The sequence below is a fragment of the Vicia villosa genome, linkage group LG4 (genome assembly GCF_029867415.1).
Source record: "Vicia villosa cultivar HV-30 ecotype Madison, WI linkage group LG4, Vvil1.0, whole genome shotgun sequence".
NCBI classification, from domain to species: Eukaryota; Viridiplantae; Streptophyta; class Magnoliopsida; order Fabales; family Fabaceae; genus Vicia; species Vicia villosa.
Genome location: NC_081183.1, coordinates 136,578,128 through 136,601,919, shown reverse-complemented (window position 1 = coordinate 136,601,919; position 23,792 = coordinate 136,578,128). Strand labels below are relative to the sequence as shown.

The window sequence follows — 23,792 nt, the reverse complement described above, 5'->3', positions numbered from 1 at the left end:
TACAAAGCATTTACATTATTTACTTAGGTTAGTTTAGTAAGTAGTGATATCGATAAGAGGATTAGAGCTAAAACACTTCCCTTTTACATGCCTCGTGCTTAGAGGGTCGTGTCTCAGTATTTTCGTAATATCCGATCTACAATATTGATTGAAAGTCTCGCTTATGCATTAGTAAATGAGATTTAAAGACCTAGGGGTAAAATGGCCATTTTACCACCAAAGGTAATTTGGTAAATTCCCAACAATCTCATATGGTATGTTAGGTCAATTTAAGATTTAAAAAGGTTAAGATGTTAATTTAGCCTCTAATTCACTTGTTAGATTAAGTGGGCATGTTGGGAATTTTCTTAAGTAAGTGAAGGGCAAGTATGACATTACCATAAGGGAGTATAATTTTTTCTCATTTTCCATCTTTCAAAATTCAGAATTGAGAAAGGGAGAAGAGAGAAGAGACGCGATTGGGAGGAGAAATGGGGCAAAGGATTAAGCTTCGCAAATCCAATGTCTTCTTCCTTCCATCAAGTCATGCATTGGAGAAAAATCTAAGGGATGCTACCACAATTCATCTTACATTTCAAAATGGTAATCATCATAATCTCATTTTCACCATTCTCTCATCCTAGTTCCAATCTTCTAACCATCAATTTCTATTTCTTAGACTATGATCAATCATCATGATGAGGATGAGGGGGGAACTTGAACTCGTGGATGAAGGAAGGCAAGAAACACTAAATTTTGGGCATGCACGCGGAATTGAAGGAGGGAATCTCATTATCATTCTCTCATCTCTTCCAATTTTTATTTTGATGTGAGTTTCCCCTCCCTTAAGTGATGATCCTCCATCCCTTGAGCCATAATCTTATTGTTACTAAATGCATGTTTAAGATTTATGATTGTTAATTAATGTGTATGTTGTTAATTGAAGTGACATTAAATATTTTTGTGCTTATGATGATAATGAATTACCAACATGTGGTAATCGATTACATGCGAGAAAACTGTGTTATGGGACAGTTCTGGAGCTAGTAATCTATTACCACGCGTTGATAATCGATTACAGTTCTGAAAAAAAGTGAGACACAATTGAAAATAACATAACTAGAGCTATGAAGCTCCGATTTAGGCAAGACTTCTTATGTTAGAAAGCTAATGCAGATAAATATACGATAGTGAAGCGTTTATGACTATTATATCTCAAAATTAATGGGTGGTACCCAAATGAGAAGACGTATGTATGAACACGTTATGTCACATAGAGTTGTTGATCGCATTGTCGTGCTTAAGGTCAAGTGAGAAATCATAGAACCTAAAAAAGGATCATAGTACTCACCTAAGTCGATATATGCGGTGGATAACCAAATACAAATTTTGTATTTTGATAGGAGGCTAACATGGGTAAGTGGCTTTGATTATGTTGAGATAGGTGACTAGATTCACATAGTAGGTAATACGACTCACCACACCTATTGAAGTGTAAACCCGTAATCATAATAGTCAATTCAGACAAGAGATTAGGTCGTACCGTAAAACCTAACTCGACACAAGTACTTGTAGGACGTCACAAATTATGTAAAACTAGGCTTGTTGTAAGAAGCACTAGTAGGTAAATGACGATTCTGCGATACTAGACGCCACCTAAGGTGTACATGGGTGTGAGGAGTGTCGTATTATCGTCTCTATAGTGTTTCAGACACTAATGGAATTGTTTGTGCCTATTGAAATGTATAACTTGAAGTCAGAATGGTCAATCAGGGTAATATGGTAGGTCGCACTATAAAACCTGACTTGACGGAAGTACTAGTAGGACGTCACTAATTCCGTAAAACTAGGCTTGATATGAGAAGCTTTAGTAGCTAAATGACGATTGTGTGATACTAAACTCCACCTGAGGTGTACATGGGCGTGGGGAGTAGCGCAATATCTTCTCTATAGTGTTTTGGATAGTAATTCGACTGGATGTTCCTATTGATATGTATAACCCATAATAAGAATAGTCAATCTGAGCAAGATGGTTGGTTGCATCGTAAAACCTGACTTGACATAAGTACTAGTAGCAAGTTATCAATTCCATAAAACTAGGATTGATATGAGAAGCGCTAGTAGGAAGTTGACGATTCCACAAAGTAAGACACCACCTGAGGTGTACATAGGTGCAAGAGTTATAGTTTTGTTATCTTCATTATTATCTGAGGAGTACCTAAATAATATATATATATATATATATATATATATATATATATATATGTGTATTGTGTGATTGGTTGTGAATATGATTGATTATGTATAGAGCTAAATGACGGGGTTGGCTATTGTATTTCCTTAATTGTTCTAGCATGCCTAAGTCCTAGAACTATGTTGAGTGACAATTAAGGTGAATCAATTATTCAAAGTACAGTAGACCATACCCTATGCTAGTTATGTTTCCTCCAACTTTGAATAAGACCATAGAATTACGCTAGGCATCGGGTAGTTAAATGAATGGTAACTAGTGACTATTCTTATAGTATCCGGGAATGTACAATTCGAGAGATCAATAATGTGTGTGTGTGTGTGTGTATAGCTTGTGAGATTCAGAGTTTGAGTGTCAATGTCAGAACCTCGTAAATCACTTATATCTTATATGATTCAGAGTTTGAGTGTCGATGTCAGAACCTCGTAAATCGTCCGTGTGGAAGTGGCGTCCTTCCTATTTGGGCTTTCTAATCGATTATAATTGATTTGTCTAATCAATTAAATCATCAATTCAGCCCATGGATTATTTCTATTCTTGGTTTTTCACCTACTATATAAGAGAGGCACGCCGTCACTCCAAATCACGTAATTTTTCAACGTTTTCATATTTGTTTGAAACTTATCTCTCTCTCTCTCTCTCTCTCCCTCTCCCTCTCTCTAAAATGTATTTTCTTTCACTTCATATTGCCTTAGTGCTAGTAACTAAAGCTTTACTAGTGAGGGAAAAAATTTGTAAGTGGTCGTGTTGGTTATTTATATTCTTAAGGTATGATACTCTTAAGAGATTGAGTTTGGTTCTTGAGATTAACCTATCATAAAATATCTGTTCTTTGTTTTTTAAGCTTTGCCAAAAAAAAAAGTTGCTTTGGTTATTGAGATCAGCCATAAATCTCTAAATGGTTCATTAGTTTAGCATGGGTTAAAAGTTGTCATTGGTTAGGGATAAGCCTGTTAAAAATATCAAGATCAGATTATATTAAGATTTGTGGGCATAACTATCAAAGGCTCAAAGTTTATAGTCAAATTATCAAGAAGACCTCTCGGGGACAGGACTAGGCCAATGTTCAAACCTATATAAATCTCTGGTGCAATCTTTCTAAACCTATCTTTTTATTTTCAGCAATTTATTTTCAGTATTTTATTTCCTCTGCAAATACTCACCTAAAGATTAACGTTACGATCTTAACCGAGAAAGGTTTGAAATTAATCACGAATTTTGAATACCACAATTCCCCCACCCCCTCTTGTGTTTGAAGTCACTTGTCTAACATGAGAAACCCTGGTGGACATATCAAGTAGACAATAAACTTTGCAAAAGGGTAGTGAAATACTTGATGGTTTAGATCGGGAATCCACTGAGATTAGTATCTCATCCTCATGTTGTTATAATATTTTTCAGGTGTGCATGTGCTTTGATGGGACTCGTAGTTGGGACTTGACCCTGAAGATTGATGGATTTTTTTTGTTGTTGTGGTGAAGATGTTGCTCAATTGTTGTTGTATTTCTTTTCATTCAAGATGTATTATCAAAAATTCTAATCTGGTCGTCTTCTAGATATTTACATTGATGTATCTAGTACCAATTATTAATACCACTCGTTGTTACTATAGACATATGACTATGAGTGTTAAAATGTTTATACCCACTTCGATAAGTTCAGTTTCCTTCTGAGTTAAAACACTCCGTCCTCATAGGTCTCGTGCTTGAGGGACTATGCACCAGTATGTTTATACCAACTTCAATATATTTGGTTTCTTTTTTAGTTCAAATAATTCTCCCTTACTGACGTCGTACTTAGGGGACTATGTACCAGTATGTTTATAACCGCTTTGATATGTTCGATTTCCTTCTAAGTTAAAACACTTCTCCCTTACATGTCTCGTGCTCGGGGGACAATGTACTGATACGTTTATAGTGACTTCGATATGTCTAGTTTACTTGAGAGTTAAAAATATTACGCCCGTACAAGCCTAATATGTCCTTGGGGAACTATATACTGATATGTATATACCAACTTCTATTAATCCATTCATGTCAGTAGAGCTCTGAGATACATACACAAAGAATTAAAAGGGTCGACAAGGGAAAGAAAGGGATTGTTAAGAAATTGATGGCATGTGAGTTCAATCAATCTTGTAATCGATACAAGGATGTGACAGGATATGAGCCCAATATCAATGAGTTATCCATAGTCACAAATAGAAATTACAATAAGTATACAAATAATTGATTAGTTAATTGCTTTAATGAACCAATTGTTAACTGGTTCAGTGGTGATTCACGCTATAATTGGTAGGTAGGACCATATTTTGATCTCTCGCAACTGCGATTTGAAAGAGGGATGAAACCACTTGATATCAGAACTAACCTCAAAACCAGATTGAGTAGTCAATTGGGTCGAATACTAATGGTGAAAATAAAAAATAGCTTTGATGAAGCAGAAAGAAGAGAATACAATGACTAGTCAACTAAACTATTATAGGGGTTACAATCAAATCAAATGAAGGAGAAATGACATGGCTTGGCTGGTTGGTAAGTTACAAAGATGTGTTTTTTTTTATAAAAACCTATCAAACTAATTCATTTATAAAAATATTTGACTAGAATCATTTAAAAGAATTATAGAATCTATATAATTAAAAAAGAAAAAAAGACTTACACTCACGCAATTCATCAAACTAATTTACCTCTTCCGAGTACTAGCAACATATATCGTAAAACACTCTTTAAATGAAGAAGAAAGAAACACCTTTATATTTCCAACAAGTCACCCACCAAACAAGGCCAAAAACACAAACACATTATTAATGTTAACCACACAGCACAACAAACCTATTTCCATAATATCTTCACCACACGTAGCAAACCTTCTAATGTATTTAGTGTCTGTTTTATATAAAATTGTTTCTAAACTATTCTTTAACCAATGTTTTAATTATATATAGTAATATTAATTAAAAGTAATTTTGAAATTGCAGAAAGTACTAAATAGAAATATATATTTACAAAAACTATTTATAAATATATTTCTTATAAGTTTGAAAAGAAACTTACGTATAGGAAAAGAAATATCCAAAGATGGGTTATATTTCAATTTTTAGAAGCTAGTATAAACCAAAAAAACTAGTTTATATATAGCTGCAAGCATCATATATAGTTTAAAACCATATATATACAGTGACACATTCATCATCCTCATAAGAAAGTGTCTAACACATGGCTCCAAATTTTATTTCCAAGCACACTTTTTCTGTTGTTGTTTTACTTGCATCCCTTATCTTTACCCCAATATCTTGTTCTCGTGTATCCACTAGTCCTCCAAAAACATATTCAGATGTTGATCTTATTGAGTTTGCTCTTAATTTAGAATACTTGGAAGCTGAGTTCTTTTTGTATGGACCATTAGGCCAAGGATTGGATGAAGTTGCTCCAGAGTTAGCAGAGGGTGGACCTCCTCCTATTGGTGCAAAAAAGGCTATATTAGGTCCACTTGTTAAGGATGTTATCTTTCAGTTTGGTATGCAAGAAGTTGGACATTTAAGGTTCTTTTTCTGTTACTTTTCTTTAATCATCTCTATAGTGTTTTTTGAAGTTGTGAAGTAAAATTGTGTGAGTTCTTTTTGTAGGGCTATAAAGAAGGCTGTGAAAGGGTTTCCTAGGCCTTTGCTAGATCTTAGCAAATCATCATTTGCTAAGGTGGTGGATAGTGCTTTTGGACATCCTTTGTATCCTCCTTTTGATCCATATGCAAATGAGATTAACTTTCTGATTGCATCTTATGTGATTCCTTATGTTGGTCTTACTGGCTATGTTGGTGCCAATCCACTCCTCCAAAAAGCTACTTCAAGAAAGGTATAGCCTTAAACTATCCACAACTGTGTCTGTACAGAGCTTAAAATTTGTCATGGTTAAACCGTGGTAAAATACGGTTCCTGTTTATTTTTTCACGGTTGAACCATGACCGACTTACACAGAGTCTTCAAAAATGTAAGACTGTCCTGATTTTACGCGTCATAATGTTGCATGTATTGTATCAGTTAGTTGCAGGTCTTCTAGGAGTAGAATCAGGCCAAGATGCAGTTCTTCGAGCATTATTATACGAACGCCGAGCATGGATCGTGCATCCTTATGGAGTAAGTGTGGCGGAGTTCACTAACCAGATTTCATGGCTCAGGAATAAGTTAGGAAAAGAAGGTATAAAAGATGAAGGTCTTGTGGTGAACTCATCCTACCCTGGCAATATTCTTGCTGGTGATGAATATTCATTGTCATATCCAAGAACTCCAGAGGAAATATTGAGGATTGTATATGGAAGTGGTAATGAATCTGTCCCTGGTGGGTTTTATCCTCATGGAGCATATGGTCATATAGCAAAATCTTATTTACCAAGTACTTGATTGGAGTTATTGAGAGTTAAATTCTCTTGTTATTGTCTCTATATATACTTTGTGGAATAAGACCCTTGAGAGTGAATAATATAATAAGGTTTAATTTGATTAAAAGATATTCTTGTGGTGTTATAGATTAAGATTTGATGTGACTTACGAACTTCAAACTTTGGAGGTTTTGGGTTGTCCTCAACTCAATTCACCACGTTAACTATCAGCTCGATCACATGAACATAATCTTGACAACGAATTCGGCCACATGAACATATATCAAAATAATTCTAAATGAGGTGAGCTATCATAAATAATTCTCAAATATCTCTCCTTTAGAGACCATATGTTTAGGAGGCCGTAAAGCATCATAAATATTTCTTAAATCATCTCACTCTTTAAAGCCGTGTGTTTGGAGGGTTGCCTCACGAGGACTTTGAACCACCATAAATATTTTTTAAACCTCTTGCTTGCAAGATTAGTGAACTGATATAAAACTCTTAAACATGGCCTGTTTGGTAAAAATAGCGGTTGACTGATAAGCTAACTTATAACTTATGACTGATGGCTGATGACTGATGACTTATAGCTTATAGCGGATGGTTGAGACTGATAGCTTATAAGCTCATTGAAGTGTTTGGTAAAATTAGCGGTTCAATTAAATTATAAATGTAAAATGACATAAAAGATATTTAATATATAATTATTTTATTTTAAATTAAAATAAATTATAAGGGTTAAAAATGGATTTTACTTGAAATAATAAGGATAAAAAAGGAAGAAAAAGTAATAAGCTATAAGACATAAGCTAAAACGCTATTTGAAATAGCGTCTGGAAAATAAGCTATAAGCTAGTAAAATAAGCTATAAGCTCGTGATGAAAAGACCGTTATCAAACGGGTCTAAATTATCATATGAACTTATAAGACATAAGACATAAGCTATAAGCTCAAAAATATGTCTTACCAAACAGTTTTTCCTTACGAGTCTCATGCTTAAGAGATTACAAGTCTAATGCTTAAGAGACTCATCAATATTTTAAAGAAAATTTTTAATACACCTTATAAATTACTATTGCACATCGTAAAATTCTAAAAATATTTCTAGATTAAGAGAGATGTATCTTCGGACACATCAAAAACATACATAATTTATTTATTTTTGAGACACCATAAATTTATGATTAAATTTATTTCGAAAATATATTTCTGAAATTTATCTGAAAATATATTAATTAGCCTATTGAAAATACATTTGAGAAAAACAATTGTACTATCTAAAATTTTTTACTTTTTTTTTATTCTATCATTTATTTATATTTATTCAATTATTTATTATGTTAATACAAATTTTAATTAACAATTAAATTAATTAACTATTTATTTTTGTTATTATATTCTTATTTTATATAATAAATAAGTGACATTGATTTATGATCATTTAATATTTATTTTTTTTAGATTTTATAATTATAATAATAAATATAATAACAATGTTGTGAAATTTAAAATATTATATAAAAAACAATAATATATCATAAATCAGTTGCGCAACGCGCGGGATATATCCTAAAAAAAATTTATTCCGTTCAAATAATACTTTCTAAATCATATGATTAATTTTTTAAAGATGGGTAGCAGAGTAAAAAAAAATTATTCCGTTCAAATAATACTTTCTAAATCATATGATTAATTTTTTAAAGATGGGTAGTAGAGTAAAGTTACCTCCATCCTAATAGTACCCATTTGTTGTTATTAAAAGGTAGTAACTTTTACAGTCCAAACACGCCGCAGCTTATGGCCCACTAAATGAATTAGGTTACAATGTGGCTGGAAAGAAAAACTAATAATAGTAAAAAACAAATAAAAATTACAAAGCTTCAATTAAACCCCAAAAAATATTTCAGAATTCTCCGTCTCGCACTTCGCCTCTGTACACTTCTTCACTGAGATTCCGGCAGCAGCAACATCACCGCCGTCCCTTGCATCGCGATTCATCGTTGTTCCAACCTGATTGTTAGGTATTCACAATTCAACCCATTTAATTATGAAACTGATTCTCGTAATTTACACACAAATTTTGCTCGATAATTGTAGTTACAGTGATTAGTTGACTCTTTCTCCAGATTTGTGCAGTTTTCTCTATCTATTGTGATTCTTTAGGTTTCTCTTAGGGATTAATTGTTTTTTTGAAATCTTCATTGTTGTTCTATTGGAATGCATCTGAGGCACCCGCCACAGTGATTCTTTAGAACATGGAGTTATCCGGTCGATTTAGTTTGTCGTGATAGGATGATTCAGATTACATAATTGCGGCAAGTGCGTTTCCAACGTTCTGCAATTTGGAACCATAAATCTCAAACATTGCTACGGTGATGGATGATGTTATTTTTTGGTTTTGGTTCATTGTAATGAATTTGCTCGTCTAGTAGAGCAATAAAGCCGTTGGAATTGCTGAAATTGCTCATTGATCTTGAAAGAATAAAGATGGGAATGTGAGAGTGAGACAAGAAAAAAGAATTCACGTCACAACCCATATGGGCTTTATGTAGCCAAAGAAGCTGGTTGTTTATGGGAATATATCTTCAATTCTTGACACAGAAAACAAACCAATGACAGTAGCACCGATTGAGCATCTGTTTAAGAAATTTGGTTATTCTAGACCTTAATTAGTTGCATTTACAAAGTTCTAGGTAGGTAGAATATTTTAAATGTTGCTAGGTAGGCAGGATTTTAAATGTGCAAAGTGCTTGGTCGGACATTTTTTATACAAATTTATCCTTAACAACACTATTGTTTCCCAAATTTAAATGTAAATTGAAAAACATACAATATGAATATTGAAATTGAAGTTTAGATGAGTTTAGATAACATAGAGCTTATGAGACAAACAAGTGAGTTCAATTGAAAATTAACGTTATACAGTAAAATCTATATACAACAAAGCACATAGAAAAAGGGTCTGGTTAAGAATTCAACAGTTTTATTTCCAGTAAAAATCGTTCAATTATCTTTTTGTTTACAGGAACATATCATCCAATTAGACAAGATACTATGGCTGTACATTCTGGATCGGGTTCATCAGAGAAGAAATCAAGCAACGGAGAGAATGAGTTGCTGACTTTTAATGCTGAGAATATGCAAAGCAACATGAAAATTATCTATTACAGGTTTGGTCTTATTGCACATTTTTAATACTATGTTGAATATGTACATATAGCCGAAGTGTCATAAAAGTTGTTTCGGGTGGTAGTTTTAGTATGAATTGAATTATATGATTCTATGCATATGAATTAAAAGTCACACAAGTGCTTTTGTATATATAACGCTCACACAGAAAGGGGAAATAGGGATGTGTTGAGTGGGTTGGGGGGATGCAAAGAAACAGACGTTCAATATTATATAAGGTTCACAGTTGAATTTTCTCCGTCTCTTTTGCAGCCGTACATTTTTATCTATAATTGGCGGAGTTGTTGCTGGTATTTTGGGATTTACAGGCTTGTACGGATTTGTCTTTTACTTACTTCTCATGGCGTTTACTTCCGTTGGACTCATAGTCAAATCAAAGTTTAATATCCACACATACTTTGATTCCTGGAATCGCGTGCTAGTTGATGGCTTTCTCGGTGGTTTAATGGTAGGTTGGTTATGTTCACTACATCTTTCTTTTGTGTATGAGTATCATCTTTACTTTTCATGAAAGAAGAAATTTGTTTGGATAATCTTAACTTTTCATGAAAGAAGAAATTAGTTTGGATAAGATAGGTAGACACATACAAATTGAGAATTAGATACCCGTCCAAAAAGAAAATTAAATTTAAAAAGTCAGGGAAAGCATTAAAATAGTCATCAACATTTTAGAGTTAACCAAATTCTTTGCTTATTATCTACTGGTAGCCCGTGAAAACAAAGTATTAGCTGAACAACGTGATTGTGGTAATTGCTTATTTAAAAGATTTCCTCACCTAGTCACATAGCCAAACCATACATGTTAACCCATTTATTCAAGAATCATGACCACAGGCACTGAATCGTGTATTTCTCTGGTCTCTTACTTAGCAGGCATAGGATGTAAACTACTCAGTTGTTCACTTATGCTTATTGGCTAATAAGAGATTTTCTAATATTCTTAAAGGGAATGCAATTCTTGTTTTCCTTGTGATTATTTGTGCATACTTCATGAGTCGGGTATTTCCATTGTAAAATACTTGGCTTTTTCCCGCTTTTTAGGAACGAAAAATAAAGATTCATCTTTCTAGTTTGAGTGTTACCTGTGTTCCCTTTCTCTCTCCCTTCGTAAAATGTTTGTTAATTGTACAGAGAAAGGCTAAAAGTAGGACTTTATGTCATATTGAAATTTTAAATGTAAAGCTTGTGTAGTTTTTAAAATAAGAGGTATTTTTAATTGTCTTGCTGATCCTATCTGATCAATTCAACAATATATTTAGATCATAATATCTATGTGGGGGGGTTTTATCCTCTCTCATTCCCTGTATATTTCACTCTTGAATGTGTACGTGTTCAGCATTTTAACTTGTTTTCCTTTTGTTTGAATTCATGCAGTCGTTCGTGCTGTTCTGGACGTATCCTTTTCTTTCTCAATAATACTTCAGTGGAGTATTAATGCAAATTTAGTTTTTATTCAATATCATAAAATATATTTTTGAAATGGAATAAGTTTTTCATTATTGCATCAAAACTTATTCATAAACATAAAATTAAAATGTGGCTGCTCAAGTTTTAGTAACAACTTTCAATGGTTAAGAATAAATTAGTGAAACTTTCAAATGTTCTTGAGCAGCCATTGACATGCTCATTCAAACTGTGCTATGGTTGTCTATAACAAATAACCGTTATTCCTATATATTCATCTGCTGAAATTCTCTGTTATGCTGTGTTTCCTTGACGAAAATAAAGATTTGCATATGACATTGCTCATATATTCTGACCGCAGAATTTGCAAGAGATGGCCATATTTTCTCCACCGATGCGGCTATTGAGATCTTGTACCAGAATGCAGTTATAACTTACACTCTTCACTTGGTGGATATCTTTCATGATGTTCCCATTTTTAAACAATGTAAACTTAACTTTCATTATCTTATATGTTCATGTATTATTTAAAATAGAACCTCAAGTGTAAAGGGCACACACTATGTCCTGGGCTTAATGTTGCTGTCATTTTGTCCTCTAGGATATTTTTCTTGAAGTTACTTTATGATATAGATTGCAATTTTATTTCATTATTCTGGTTAGCTTTGTTTCTGAATGAAAACTTGTATCAAACCATTCGATTAATCAAACACTTTATTAAAAATTTATATAATCTCTTCCTCAGATTGTAGTAGCATGTTTGGAAGCAAGACACCACTATATGTTTCCCTCCATTCATCTTTCTCTCCACTGTTTGCATTTTTTCCATCTTTTGAGTCTCTACGACTTCTCTATTGACCACCGGTTCATGGAAACATTGCATAAATGACATTGTTTGTTTTGTTAAAGATTGTTAGTGTCGCCGTTCTTATAGTCTATCTTTTCTGATTTTTGTTTTTAAAAACATTGCATAAGCTGTTCTTATAGTTTATCTTTTCTGATTTTTGTTTTTAAAAACATTGCATAAACGACATTGTTTTGTTTAAGATTGTTATTTACAAGGGGAAACATGTGTATACAAAGCAGTTAGCATAATCGATTATAGCGAAAATATTTCGCACTTCAAACACTTGTGATACTTATTCAAAGAGCTATACTTACTTTTAGGCACATTCATCTAATTCCTGCCAAAACTTGTGTCATTTTATTTTTTTGATGCAAGCATTATCTTGTTGCAGCTTTTTAATTTTCAGTTAGAAACCATATGTATAGTACCTAAAGAACTTTATCTAAGTATTTTCCAGTAGAGCTCTCCATATTGATACTGAATAATAGACATATTTTTCTGGTGACCAAATGATATTTGACATATGATAGTTATGCATACTTCCTTCCACATTAAGCATATAAAACGAAAAGAGAATTCATATGATGCATTCTAACTGACCACAACGCACTTTGGATGGAACTCTTGAAATTTAGATACAGGTTGATGCACAAGAATCTGCAGCTATCAGTGCACTACTGGAGGGTGTTTTACCATCAAGAGACAGCATGAATTCCTGGAGCTGGATACCAAACAGATACACAGGTTTCACAGTTAAATCACACTACAGAACCTTACTGCAATCCCTTTCCTCCTTGCAGTTGGATGTGGGAAAGCAACACTCCGTCCAAAACTAGTGTCATCGGATGGCGAGTCTTGTTAGACAAACTTCCATAAAAAAATAAAAAATGACATGGATTTCTATCTAAATCCTAGTGTCATCTTAGTGGATTTCTATCTAAATCCTCAATTCCTCTAAAAGGACCACATTCTAACTCACCACGAGTTTGACTATGGAAGTTCATCTATTTCGAAGGAAGTTCCCTATTCAATGATTATACATTTCAATTTTGGAAACATCAAGATAACAACGCATCCCGATCCTATAGAAAAATGTCTTGACCACCATATAAGTCATGCATCACTTACACCCCCTCCCATATCATAGGAAAAACCACAATGACTATGAGTTTCCAGTTCCATGCTTATCCAAGTATGTTCCCCGTCAATTTATATATTGTGATCCCTGACAGTCTCTATGCAAGTTGAGGTATATCATAATCTATACTTCATTTTAAGCATACCAAGCCCTATAATTCCATCACACATTCCTCATGTCAAAGATTGAATTGCAATCTTACAACATGGAAGCATACTACACTAGTCTAAATTATTATCATGACCTAAGTTTAGATACCCACCTTAGGCATTGGTTCTAGTTTCAAGGATAACAGCTAGTAAAAAAATTTCATCTAAAGGTATACTCAATGATAATTTGTTGTATTTTTTGGAATTCGGACTCCATAAAATTTTCATCAGTTAATTGGCACTTAAGGTAGTAATTCATAATTTTTTTTCCACTCGCTCCCTCGGTGTCATATTTCTTTTTCACAACTTCCTATATGTATTAGGTAGTCTTGTAGAAACTGTAACAATCATATAAGTCATTTGTCATATCCTTCAAAATCTAGTTTTTGTTGAGATAAGCATTAGCATGCCATATGAATGCCTTTTTTTTCTTAGATATTTTTATCATTTTCGAATTTATCAGATGATTTGTCCATGATTGGTGTGTCCTTAGAAGAAGAAGAAGGGACTTCGATAACTCAAAAGCGCCAAAAATAAAATGATGTAGGAAAAACTCATAAATTTTTTATGTGAATAGACAAATGACTAAAGATCTCTATTTATAGTGAAAGTTTTGTAAAGGGTCCATGGACAAACGACCTAGACCATTTGACCGTTAACAAGGTGGACAATTAGATAAACAAAAGTGTTTGAAAGAATTATAAAGAGGAGAATTTTTAATATCCAAAACAAGATTAATATCACTCTCAAGTCTGAATCACGTTATATCAATTATTGAAGCTATTTCTTTTGTTCCCAAAATTTCTATAAGAGATATTTCAATAAGACGTCATTACCTCTAAACACTTAAAGAAGTGAACATTATCTATGAATTAAGAAGATTTTCAATTCACTTATCCATATAAAAACTCACACTTGAAATCTTCTAACATTAATACATGTTTATCTGAATTATCATTATCTAATCATCAATATGTCACAAAGTTCTTTTATATAATAAAACTTGTTGAAAAGATTGACAATGCAATCCTAATTGACCAGTTTACAAATACTAATATTAAAAGATGAATGATGAATCCCAAACAAAAAAAAGTTGTTGAAACTTAACAAACAAACAAAAGATTGATGAATAGTAGTTTAACACTACTAAAAGAAAAGACTTCTTAACAACCAAACAAAAAACCAGATACGAGTATATTTATAAAAAAAAAAATTGATACGTGAAAGCATTATTTAATTCTCATCAAAGAAAAGCAACATTTAAAAATAATATAAATAAATAGGAATACACCTACTTCAATAATTGAAAAGGAAATTTCGGATAAAGAAAAAAACAAAGAAAATGAAAGTTCAAAGGGAAAGAAGAATAAACAAAAATCAGAAAAGAGTTTGAAGAAGGAAGCAAAAGAAAGAACGGTACATCATGAGTTCTTCCAGGTGGTTACGTGACATATCGATCTTCCGGTGGCCGGAGCTAGATCTATCGTTACCGTGGTCGGTATTCCGGTGGCCGGTGCTGGACTTGTCGTATTGGAGCGGTGGCCGGAACTTTCAGGAAACTCTGTCGCGGTGGAACTTTTGGTTGGTGGATGACGTGTTGTGGGCACTCGTTACATGTATAGAGTCTCTTGCTTTGTTAACTATGCTTTGTTATTTCTTCCTCTGTTGTGGTTGTACTCTATGATTTTTGATTTATTTTTCATGATATTTAATTTGTGTATAGTTTTTTTTATAGGATTTGTGTGTAGTGAAACTCAGAAATGTTAAAGTTATGACAGAATTTATATTTGTGATATCGATCTTGAAACATGTTTTTGATAAATGCTTTTCAAATTTTGCTTTTTGAATGACAAATGGTGAATTCTAACCCAATTCATCAACAAGTGGATCCTTGGCGCAATGGTAGCGCGTCTGACTCCAGATCAGAAGGTTGCGTGTTCGATTCACGTAGGGTTCAATCCCCTTTTTGTTTTCTGAATTGGAGAAAACGTTGCCTGTTTTCTTTCTTTATTTGTAGGAATTGCTTGAATAGAATTTGTTTTTCTTTTTAGGTACATGATACTCTTACTTTTTAGTGTGTGGTTGTGGAATTTTTGTTTTTTTCATTGAGTTTTATAGGATGATGGGTTATTTCCCTCATAGAGATGTCTGTATAAATAACAGATTGTAATATTTTTCATTTTATTAATAGATTTTTTCATTGAAACAAAAGTAGATTATGTTTAAATTCTGGCTTCCTATAGTCAAAATGTCTTTTGGGCTTGACTATATATGGTTGTAGAAAAATATTTTGAAGGTTGTTAATTACACCTTTAGTATTTTTTTTCTTCAAATTTTATAGAAATCTAAAAAAATCTAAAAAATACTTCTATTAACTGTCTAAAATTTGGAATCCGGATGCATCATAATACAACAAACATCTTAATCACAAATGCACTTAATACAAGTAAAAATATATCTAACTTATAAAATTCGGACACACTCTTCAGAAATTGAACTTCAAATACATTTTTTGGAATGCAAATTGTCAAAACTTATGCATAATTCCGTGGCAAACTCTTACACTCATGATGATAACACATTTTCCCTTGAACCCACCCAAAATTTCTTGCATTTCTATTTAAGATTTTTGCTTGCAAACAAATTCTATTGTATTTCAACATGGAAAAGCTCAAAATCATCTCAAATTGCAGGTGATGTACATGTCTTCCGTTAATGATCATTGAAATAATTGCAGGTGATGTACATGTCTTTCGTTGATAATCATTGAAATAATCTGGTTTTTTTCCTATGTATCATGATTGTTGTTTGAAAATTATAATCCGGACCCTTGAAATGAGTGGTCTGGAGATTAAACTACAAATTCATTCAATGGTGATTGAAATTGTCTTATTTTTTATTGGTTCTAGGTATGGTGCACCATGATGTTGCCAACAAAGTTAATGCATCAAAGGATAATGATCCGAAATATCTCCAACCAGGTGATGTACACGTTAATGTTGGAAAAGAATTTACTAATAAACACGAGTATACTCAAGACCGATTCTGACTTTTTAGAAACTCAGAGCAAATAATAAAAATGAACCCTTAAGAAAAAACTGAATAATGGATCAAAAGATTTAGTTATAAATAATAGTGATATATCTTTTTATAAAAACACAATCAACAATTTAAATTAAGTTTGTCTACAGCTTTTTTTTTTTTTTCCGATATTAATAGAATGGAAGTTGTTAATAATAATTACATAGATTTAATTTTTTTTAGTTGTTGTTAGAGATACATAAATACAAATTAGCATTAGATTGTTTACATAGAGATTCATTTCATATTTTTAATATAGATAAGTTAGCATCAAGTTGTTTAAGAATATTTTAAACTTATTAATTTAATTTATTATCCATATATTCATAAGAATTAATTAAAAATAATACTAGTATCCAATTTTTAATATTTATTATTGTAAGATAAAATTTAACAATATGTCTTTTTATAGAACAAGATTAAACCACTAATAATTATATGATATTTCTTAACCTAAGAACTTAATAATAAACAATTTAGTCATATCATAATTTTTTAAATATTTAATTACAAAAAATAAATATTATTTAAAATTTATATTAACGAAATAAAATCAGAAAATTTAATGAAACTAATATTATATATATAATAAAAAGCAATAGACAACAAAAAATTTATTTAGTTTTGACATTTTAATAAAATAAATAAGTTTCAAGGTTCGAACCCGCGACCTCGGCCTAAAAACAAAACATTCTTGCCATTGCACTACAAAGATAATATATTTTAATATATATATATATATATATATATATATATATATATATATATATATATATATATATATATATATATATATATATATATATATATATATATATATATATATATATATATATATATATTTACTCCAAGAGTAAGTGTTCAACACTTACTCCAAATCTTAACCATTGATTTTCATAAAACTAACCGTTTTAATTGGTCATTTAATCTAATTATTTTTGGATTAATGATAATCAATGATTATGATTTGGAGTAAGTGTTGAACACTTACTCTTGGAGTAAATATAACTCTCCTTATATATATATATATATATATATATATATATATATATATATATATATATATATATATATATATATATATATATATATATATATATATATATATATATATATATATATATATATATATATATATATATATATATATATATATATATATATATATATATATATATATATATATATAGAGAGAGAGAGAGAGAGAGAGATGATTCATTGACACTTACACCAAATCTTAACCATTAATACCATTCAATTTAACAGTCTTATAAATAGTCTATTTTTAGGAGAAAGAATAGTATATATATATATATATATATATATATATATATATATATATGGTGTAAATTATGTGTGGATATTTTTTTTTCTCTTCTACATCATTTATTTTAAGGCAAATTCTTAGGTACCCTGCTAATTTCAATGGGTACAGGTACCCAAGTGAAGTGGACCAATTAAAATGGACCATTTGCCGACTTAATTAGATGGCATTTGTTTTTACATAATAATATTTTAAAATTAAATACAAGTATATACAAATTGCAACGATGTTCTTTCAAATAAAAAATGGAGTAATGTTATTCATACACTAATTGTTACACCAATACTTACACCCAACAGTATTTTACGGTAGTCACTAAATTTGGTTAATGCAGTGTAAAAACTTCGTTAATGCAGTAATGAAGTTGGTTAATGCAACATCCAGGTATTAAAAATAATTTTTAGCAGTCACCAAACTTGGTTAATGCAAGTGTAAAAACTTGGATAATTCAGTAATAAAGTTGGTTAATGCAACATCCAGGTATTAAAAATATTTTTTAGTAGTCATCAAACTTGGTTAATGTAGTGTAAAAACTTGGTTAATGCAGTAATGAAGTTGGTTAATGCACGTCCTGGTATTAAAAATAAACGTTCGTACATGAATAGTATTTGTCCGTACATGAATAGTATTCGTCCATACATGAACAATGTCGTCCGTACATGAACAGTGTCGTCCGTACATACGGTATAGGTGTAAGATTTGGTGTAAGAATAGCATTTCTGTAAAAAGTGCAACCGTGTTTCAATTTTTTTTCCTTACACAGTCTTTCAAAAAAAAATCATTTTTCTCAAATGTAATTGAATTTCTTCTCCTCATATCATATGCTATATTTTCTCCTCTTTTCAAGTTTCTGATTCCAATATCATCTGCTTTCATGTTTCAAGTTCGCAATTTTCTCGTGCCCTAGTTTCCTCATTTCACCGATTTTGGATATTCGCTCGAGTTTTATTTAGTTCTTTCGTCTCGATAATGCTGCCATGTATTAAAACATGATATGATAATGTCGGTGATTATTTCTACGATGGTGATAAAACTGAGTCTAATTACCTTGATGTATCTCTCTTTTCGATTCTATAATTTGTTTATTTTTATAAGCTGTCTATGTGAAATTGGTTCCTCAAAATAACTTATGTGACATAAAAATGACTAAGTTTTGATTTGGGAGCATATTTTCTAAACATGTTGTCTGAAACCAAACCTAACCTTTTTTTTTACCTTAAAAAGTTTTCTTTTGTGATTAGTGTTTCTCATATATGCTTTATTGCACCAATTATTGCTTGTTATATTGAGATAGGATGTTGTTTTCAAAGGTTAGATTATCTCTTTATTTATATTAATGCTTGTCTTTTTGTTGATTTGAATGAATTGGATGTGAGTTCTAGAATTTCAAGGTGCTACCTTTGTTTCTACAATCATATTGAATTGTTTTTGTTGACATTTATCATATTATCATTGAATGATAAGAATTCAGTAGTTAAATGATAAGAGTTCAACAACCATTTCTAAAAAGTATGTATAGTAGTACAACTTTTCACTGAGTAAGAATTTTTTGGTTCCTAGACTATTTACAATGTAACTTACTCTCGCACTAAATGTTCAAAATCACAATATATTAGTTCGTAAGATTAAAATTTAACATATGGAAATTGGAGTAACAATGTCATGTTTAGAAATGGATTTTAAGATATTGGAACAGTACCACATGATAAACTTCCTTGGGATTGGACCTATTTTACAGAAACCACAAAATGAAAACTAGTTAGTGCTTCTGATATTAAATTTTAATTAAGTTCTTCAAGAAGATCATACTTGTTTTAAGATTATTTACCAAGTTTTTGATCATAGGTCATTCATGAGCATGTGGCTTCTATTCATCTGTTTGCTATAAACAAGAATAGATGGAATTAATGGTTTGCAACTGTGCATCTCTTAATAAAATCAAGTCATAATTTTCTATACCATAAGAGTATTTTCATGGTTCACAATTTGTAGGGAACTATTATAATCTTTAAAGGAACATAATTTGTTGATTAAGTAAAACACAATCTATATGGATGAGTGGGTTTTAAAATTGTTTGATAATGTTGCTGGATGTAATTTTCTCTTACTTCAGGGAACTATATATTGGTCTTTGTTTTTTTGTTGTGGCCAGCTTACATGTGGCATCTGTTTTGAAAACTATCCTTGTTCTATGATTGGAATGGCTTCTTGTGTTCATCCATATGGGTTAGAGGGCGTACATGAAATTAATTGATCCTGGCATCTTGTGATTCATATCACACTTTAATATTTTCAATTTTTCATCATATTCAGCTTCACAATTGGACAATATGAGCATGGATTGCTTCTTTAAGAACCGTGACAGAGATGCTTCAAGGAATTTGAAGATGTATCCAATTGTACTTCTTCTAGGAGTTATGATAGGTATGAACGTGACAGATACCTTGGTCGGAAGAGACAGAGACTATCATCATCAAAGTAGTGGAAATGTGGAATATGTATAGACCCATGAAATTCAACATTTGTCAACGGTGTCATGTAAAAAATTATATAAGATGATTGACAAGATTATTAAAGAGAAGGAATAGTAGTAGAAGGTTTGTAAATTTGTCTACGAAAGTTATGTTGGTAAAAAATGTTTATAGGTTTGGCTATAAGCGTTTTATTTTTGTCTACCGACTAAATAGTTTAATAGGGAGATGATCTGTATTAATTGCATTCACATGATTGCATTCTAGATCTGATATGTTATACCCTCCTTTCAAATTAATTTGGTCAAGTTAATGCTTGATTCTGGTTCTTTTCTTGCACAATTTGGCACATGTTGTATACCAAATGTTAATCTCAATTTTTTGCCTACAATGTTAGTCATATCACACTATGAGAAGAGACTTTTTTTTTATCTTGGTGATTACCTTGGTATTAAAGTTGATGCTTGAGTTGGTGTCATTAGTGGTCGAGAGTATTAGCGTATTCTCCAAACTCGTATGTTTGATACGCTGTGCATATCATCTTTTTGATCAGTTAGCTAATAAATATAACAATTTTTATATATTTATGATTTAAAATCAATTAGCTGAGCAGCAACCAAGATGCACTCAACTTGTAAATAAAGTTGGATCTCACAAATAGAATTGCATCACTCATGTATAATGAAACAAGTTACATTCGTGTCAAATTCACATCATAGGACATGATTAAATTCACCAAACATAATGTGGCTATAACTTGTAAAACAAAGTAACATTTAAATGCAATTGCAATCAAAACACTCGGTACCAATAGAAAAGTGATCTTCCATTGAGTTATTCAATATTTCTAATCTCAAATCAATATCATAAGGATTTAAGTTAAAGAAAATATACCCCAGACATGGGTCTATAGGTCCATCCAATCCACCTTTTGATAGCACATTGAAATTTCAGTTCATGATATCTTGCATTTTGTTTTACCAGCTCATTAGATGTGGACTATTTTGAGAACACAGGTAACAGTTGTTGTTGGAAGAGGTGTAGTATTATTTCCAAAAATAAGCTATAAGAAGATATACTCATTTCCATGAATAAGACCTATGTATTTTCTCATACATAGGGTATATTTTGATCACTTCAGAACACCCAAAGTTTATTTGTTAGTTTGTGGTAGCTGACTGACAGTGAAGATTCTATACACATTTTAAAGTTCAATTCCCAGACAAAAAAAGTGTTGAAACAATCTTAAACTTGGTTACTAAAAACACCTATGTTACAACAATGACACTCTAAATGCTGAAGCAAGAAATTATCAATAATTGAAAAATGTGTGTACTAGCAACTAAAATTTCTATTAACAAAAGTATATTTTACAGAGTATTTTGTATCAAACAACCTAATTTTAATCTATTATAATGCAATTGATTAGAATAACAACCCTTAAGACTGGAAAATAAATAATTTTAACATCAAAATGAAAATCTTAAAATCAAAATATTTATACAGGAGAAGGATAGAGACAGAGATAAGAACAAACGCAGGGGCGGCGACGACAAATAAAGCAGTGGCGGCGAAAAATTACAGTGCATTAGAAAGTTTAAGTGTTAAGCAAAAATTGTGAAGCATCAATAATTGCTAGTTGTGGAGATAAGAGCATACACACATTGGCGGCAACGGCGAATGAAGCGGCCCATACAAAAAATACAGTGCAGCAGAAAGCTTATGTATTTAGCGTAAATTGGGAAACATGAATAATCGATGGTTGTGGATAAACAAAGAAGGAATGAAGAGCATAGAAGAAATTTTGGAAGGAGGAAGAAGAAAGCCGCGACCGTTACAGGAGGAGGAAGAGAGAAATTGCTTTTCTGAAAAAGAAAATAACGAAGAGAAAATGGTGTTGTAGGGTGACTTTTACAATTTTGATTAATTGAATATACAATATTTATTAATATAATAATTATTAATGATGTGGACCTATCAAAACTATACAGGTCACATAGGTACCGGTACCCAATCAAATTTGATGGGTACTGGAGTGTTCACCTTATTTTAATAAGGGTTAATTATATCAGGGGTCCCTACAAAAACGCGACCCTGCACTTTTAGGCCCTGTAAAAAATTTCTTAGAGAAATGGTCCCTGCAAAATTAGACGTCACCATTTATCGTCCCTCCCGTTAGTTTTCACTAACGGAGGATGACGTGGCACGCCATGTGGATGGCAGCTTGACAAATATCTAAAAACGTTTGAAATTGCGGGGGTTTTAAACCTCTTCTAAACTAACCCAGAAAAAAACAAAAATTAGTTCTGAACTTTTGTCAAATACCTTGCAAACAAGTTTGACACATGTGTTATTACACGGTTTTAGAACTTATGACACATAAAAATAAGTAGATGATGCCAATGCCACAAGACTAACCTCCACAAGCCAATCAATAAGAATTCGGCGCATGCTTGGAGTTGGAGAAATGTCTTGCTGCAATTTCTCCATGTAATTGGTAGACGACCTCTTCTAAAGCTGAAGAGATTTCACCAAAACTTATTATCATTCCTTTAAAAGCAAACCTAATTATTCTGCTTTATTCTTAATACAAAAGCATAACAAATGGAATGAAGGAATAAATATGATCAGAAAAGTACCGAAGGTATATTTTCTTAAAAAAATAATAATAGAATGCTTGCTATTCTGTTTTAGATATTAAACACATCTAAAACTAATATGTAGTTAAAATCTAGCAGAACTGCTTACAAAAAATGTAATCAGCAATAACTTTGTTTCAAAGGCATTTGTAATAGTTAAATCATACCTTGGGAAGACGGATCAAAATCTTTGATTGATGTAGTTCTTCATTAATTGCATGTGTTTGAGAGGAATAGATTTATCTATTCTGGTTTGACAACCTTGTTACCGTCTATATCCACTTTGCATTTTGTATATTGAATAATGTTTGCATTCTATATCGTTAATCAAAAACAACTCAAGCAAAAACAGTGTCCATATCAATATCAATGATTTTTGAGTACGTAAGAAATAGGAAACAAAAAACAATTGCAAAAAATAAAATTAACCTTTGTAAACTGCATCACCTGTAAAACTCTATTGAACCGACCTGCAAAGCACATCAGTGAACAACACAGATTCTCCAACTCAGCTTCACACCTTCAACACAACTCACAAAACGTAAACACATCTGCAAATACAACCACACAACTTGCAATGACATCACCAATCCGCACAAGTTCACTCTGACACGGTCATGATCTGCATCGTCCAAGCAGCTACACCTTCAACAAATCACATCATCATCATCTTCTATGCAACAACGTCAACACCACACCACAAACCACAATGGATTCACAAAAAATGCAACGCATCTACTTCAACTCAACAATTGCTAGCAACACACAACATTCACTCTACTCAACCGATCTATAATTTTGATGCGAGCAGAGCAAGCAATAAACGATTAAACAGAGAGACGGATTGCATGGGATTCCTACAAGGTCATCGTTGCTAGAGCTTTACCGGAGTTTCATTCTGTGCGCTTCAAGGTTATATTTCTTCATTTTGTGCTTAATA

At 31.8% G+C, this 23,792-nt stretch overlaps 2 protein-coding genes, 1 long non-coding RNA gene and 1 other non-coding gene across 4 annotated transcripts; all 4 read left to right on the top strand.

Annotated features, from left to right (window-relative positions):
- The first annotated feature begins 447 nt into the window (after positions 1 to 447).
- Positions 448 to 3,737, top strand: LOC131599756 (uncharacterized). Its single transcript, XR_009282901.1, has 3 exons — positions 448 to 582; positions 659 to 808; positions 3,632 to 3,737. It is a non-coding gene; the product is annotated as an uncharacterized LOC131599756 (long non-coding RNA).
- A 1,664-nt stretch (positions 3,738 to 5,401) lies between these two features.
- LOC131599755 (desiccation-related protein PCC13-62-like) lies at positions 5,402 to 6,734 on the top strand. Its single transcript, XM_058872022.1, has 3 exons — positions 5,402 to 5,774; positions 5,859 to 6,084; positions 6,270 to 6,734. The coding sequence occupies exons 1-3, from the start codon at positions 5,449 to 5,451 to the stop codon at positions 6,627 to 6,629; spliced, it is 912 nt and encodes a 303-aa protein (XP_058728005.1). The 5' UTR covers positions 5,402 to 5,448; the 3' UTR covers positions 6,630 to 6,734.
- Positions 6,735 to 8,446: 1,712 nt separating this feature from the next.
- Positions 8,447 to 11,853, top strand: LOC131595289 (uncharacterized). Its single transcript, XM_058867600.1, has 5 exons — positions 8,447 to 8,631; positions 9,636 to 9,780; positions 10,052 to 10,247; positions 11,174 to 11,193; positions 11,528 to 11,853. Exons 2-5 carry the CDS (start codon positions 9,665 to 9,667, stop codon positions 11,556 to 11,558), a joined length of 363 nt encoding a protein of 120 aa, XP_058723583.1. The 5' UTR covers positions 8,447 to 8,631; positions 9,636 to 9,664; the 3' UTR covers positions 11,559 to 11,853.
- A 3,369-nt stretch (positions 11,854 to 15,222) lies between these two features.
- Positions 15,223 to 15,294, top strand: TRNAW-CCA (transfer RNA tryptophan (anticodon CCA)). The gene has a single exon. It is a non-coding gene; the product is annotated as a tRNA-Trp (tRNA).
- The last annotated feature ends 8,498 nt before the right edge of the window (positions 15,295 to 23,792 follow it).

Coding starts and splice junctions, on each gene's coding strand:
- LOC131599755 (XM_058872022.1), top strand. CDS start 5,449: ATGGCTCCAAATTTTATTTCCAAGCACACTTTTTCTGTTGTTGTTTTA. Junction 5,775..5,858: donor CAAGAAGTTGGACATTTAAG/GTTCTTTTTCTG, acceptor TTCTTTTTGTAG/GGCTATAAAGAAGGCTGTGA. Junction 6,085..6,269: donor AAAAAGCTACTTCAAGAAAG/GTATAGCCTTAA, acceptor GTATTGTATCAG/TTAGTTGCAGGTCTTCTAGG.
- LOC131595289 (XM_058867600.1), top strand. CDS start 9,665: ATGGCTGTACATTCTGGATCGGGTTCATCAGAGAAGAAATCAAGCAAC. Junction 9,781..10,051: donor ATGAAAATTATCTATTACAG/GTTTGGTCTTAT, acceptor TCTCTTTTGCAG/CCGTACATTTTTATCTATAA. Junction 10,248..11,173: donor GCTTTCTCGGTGGTTTAATG/GTAGGTTGGTTA, acceptor GAATTCATGCAG/TCGTTCGTGCTGTTCTGGAC.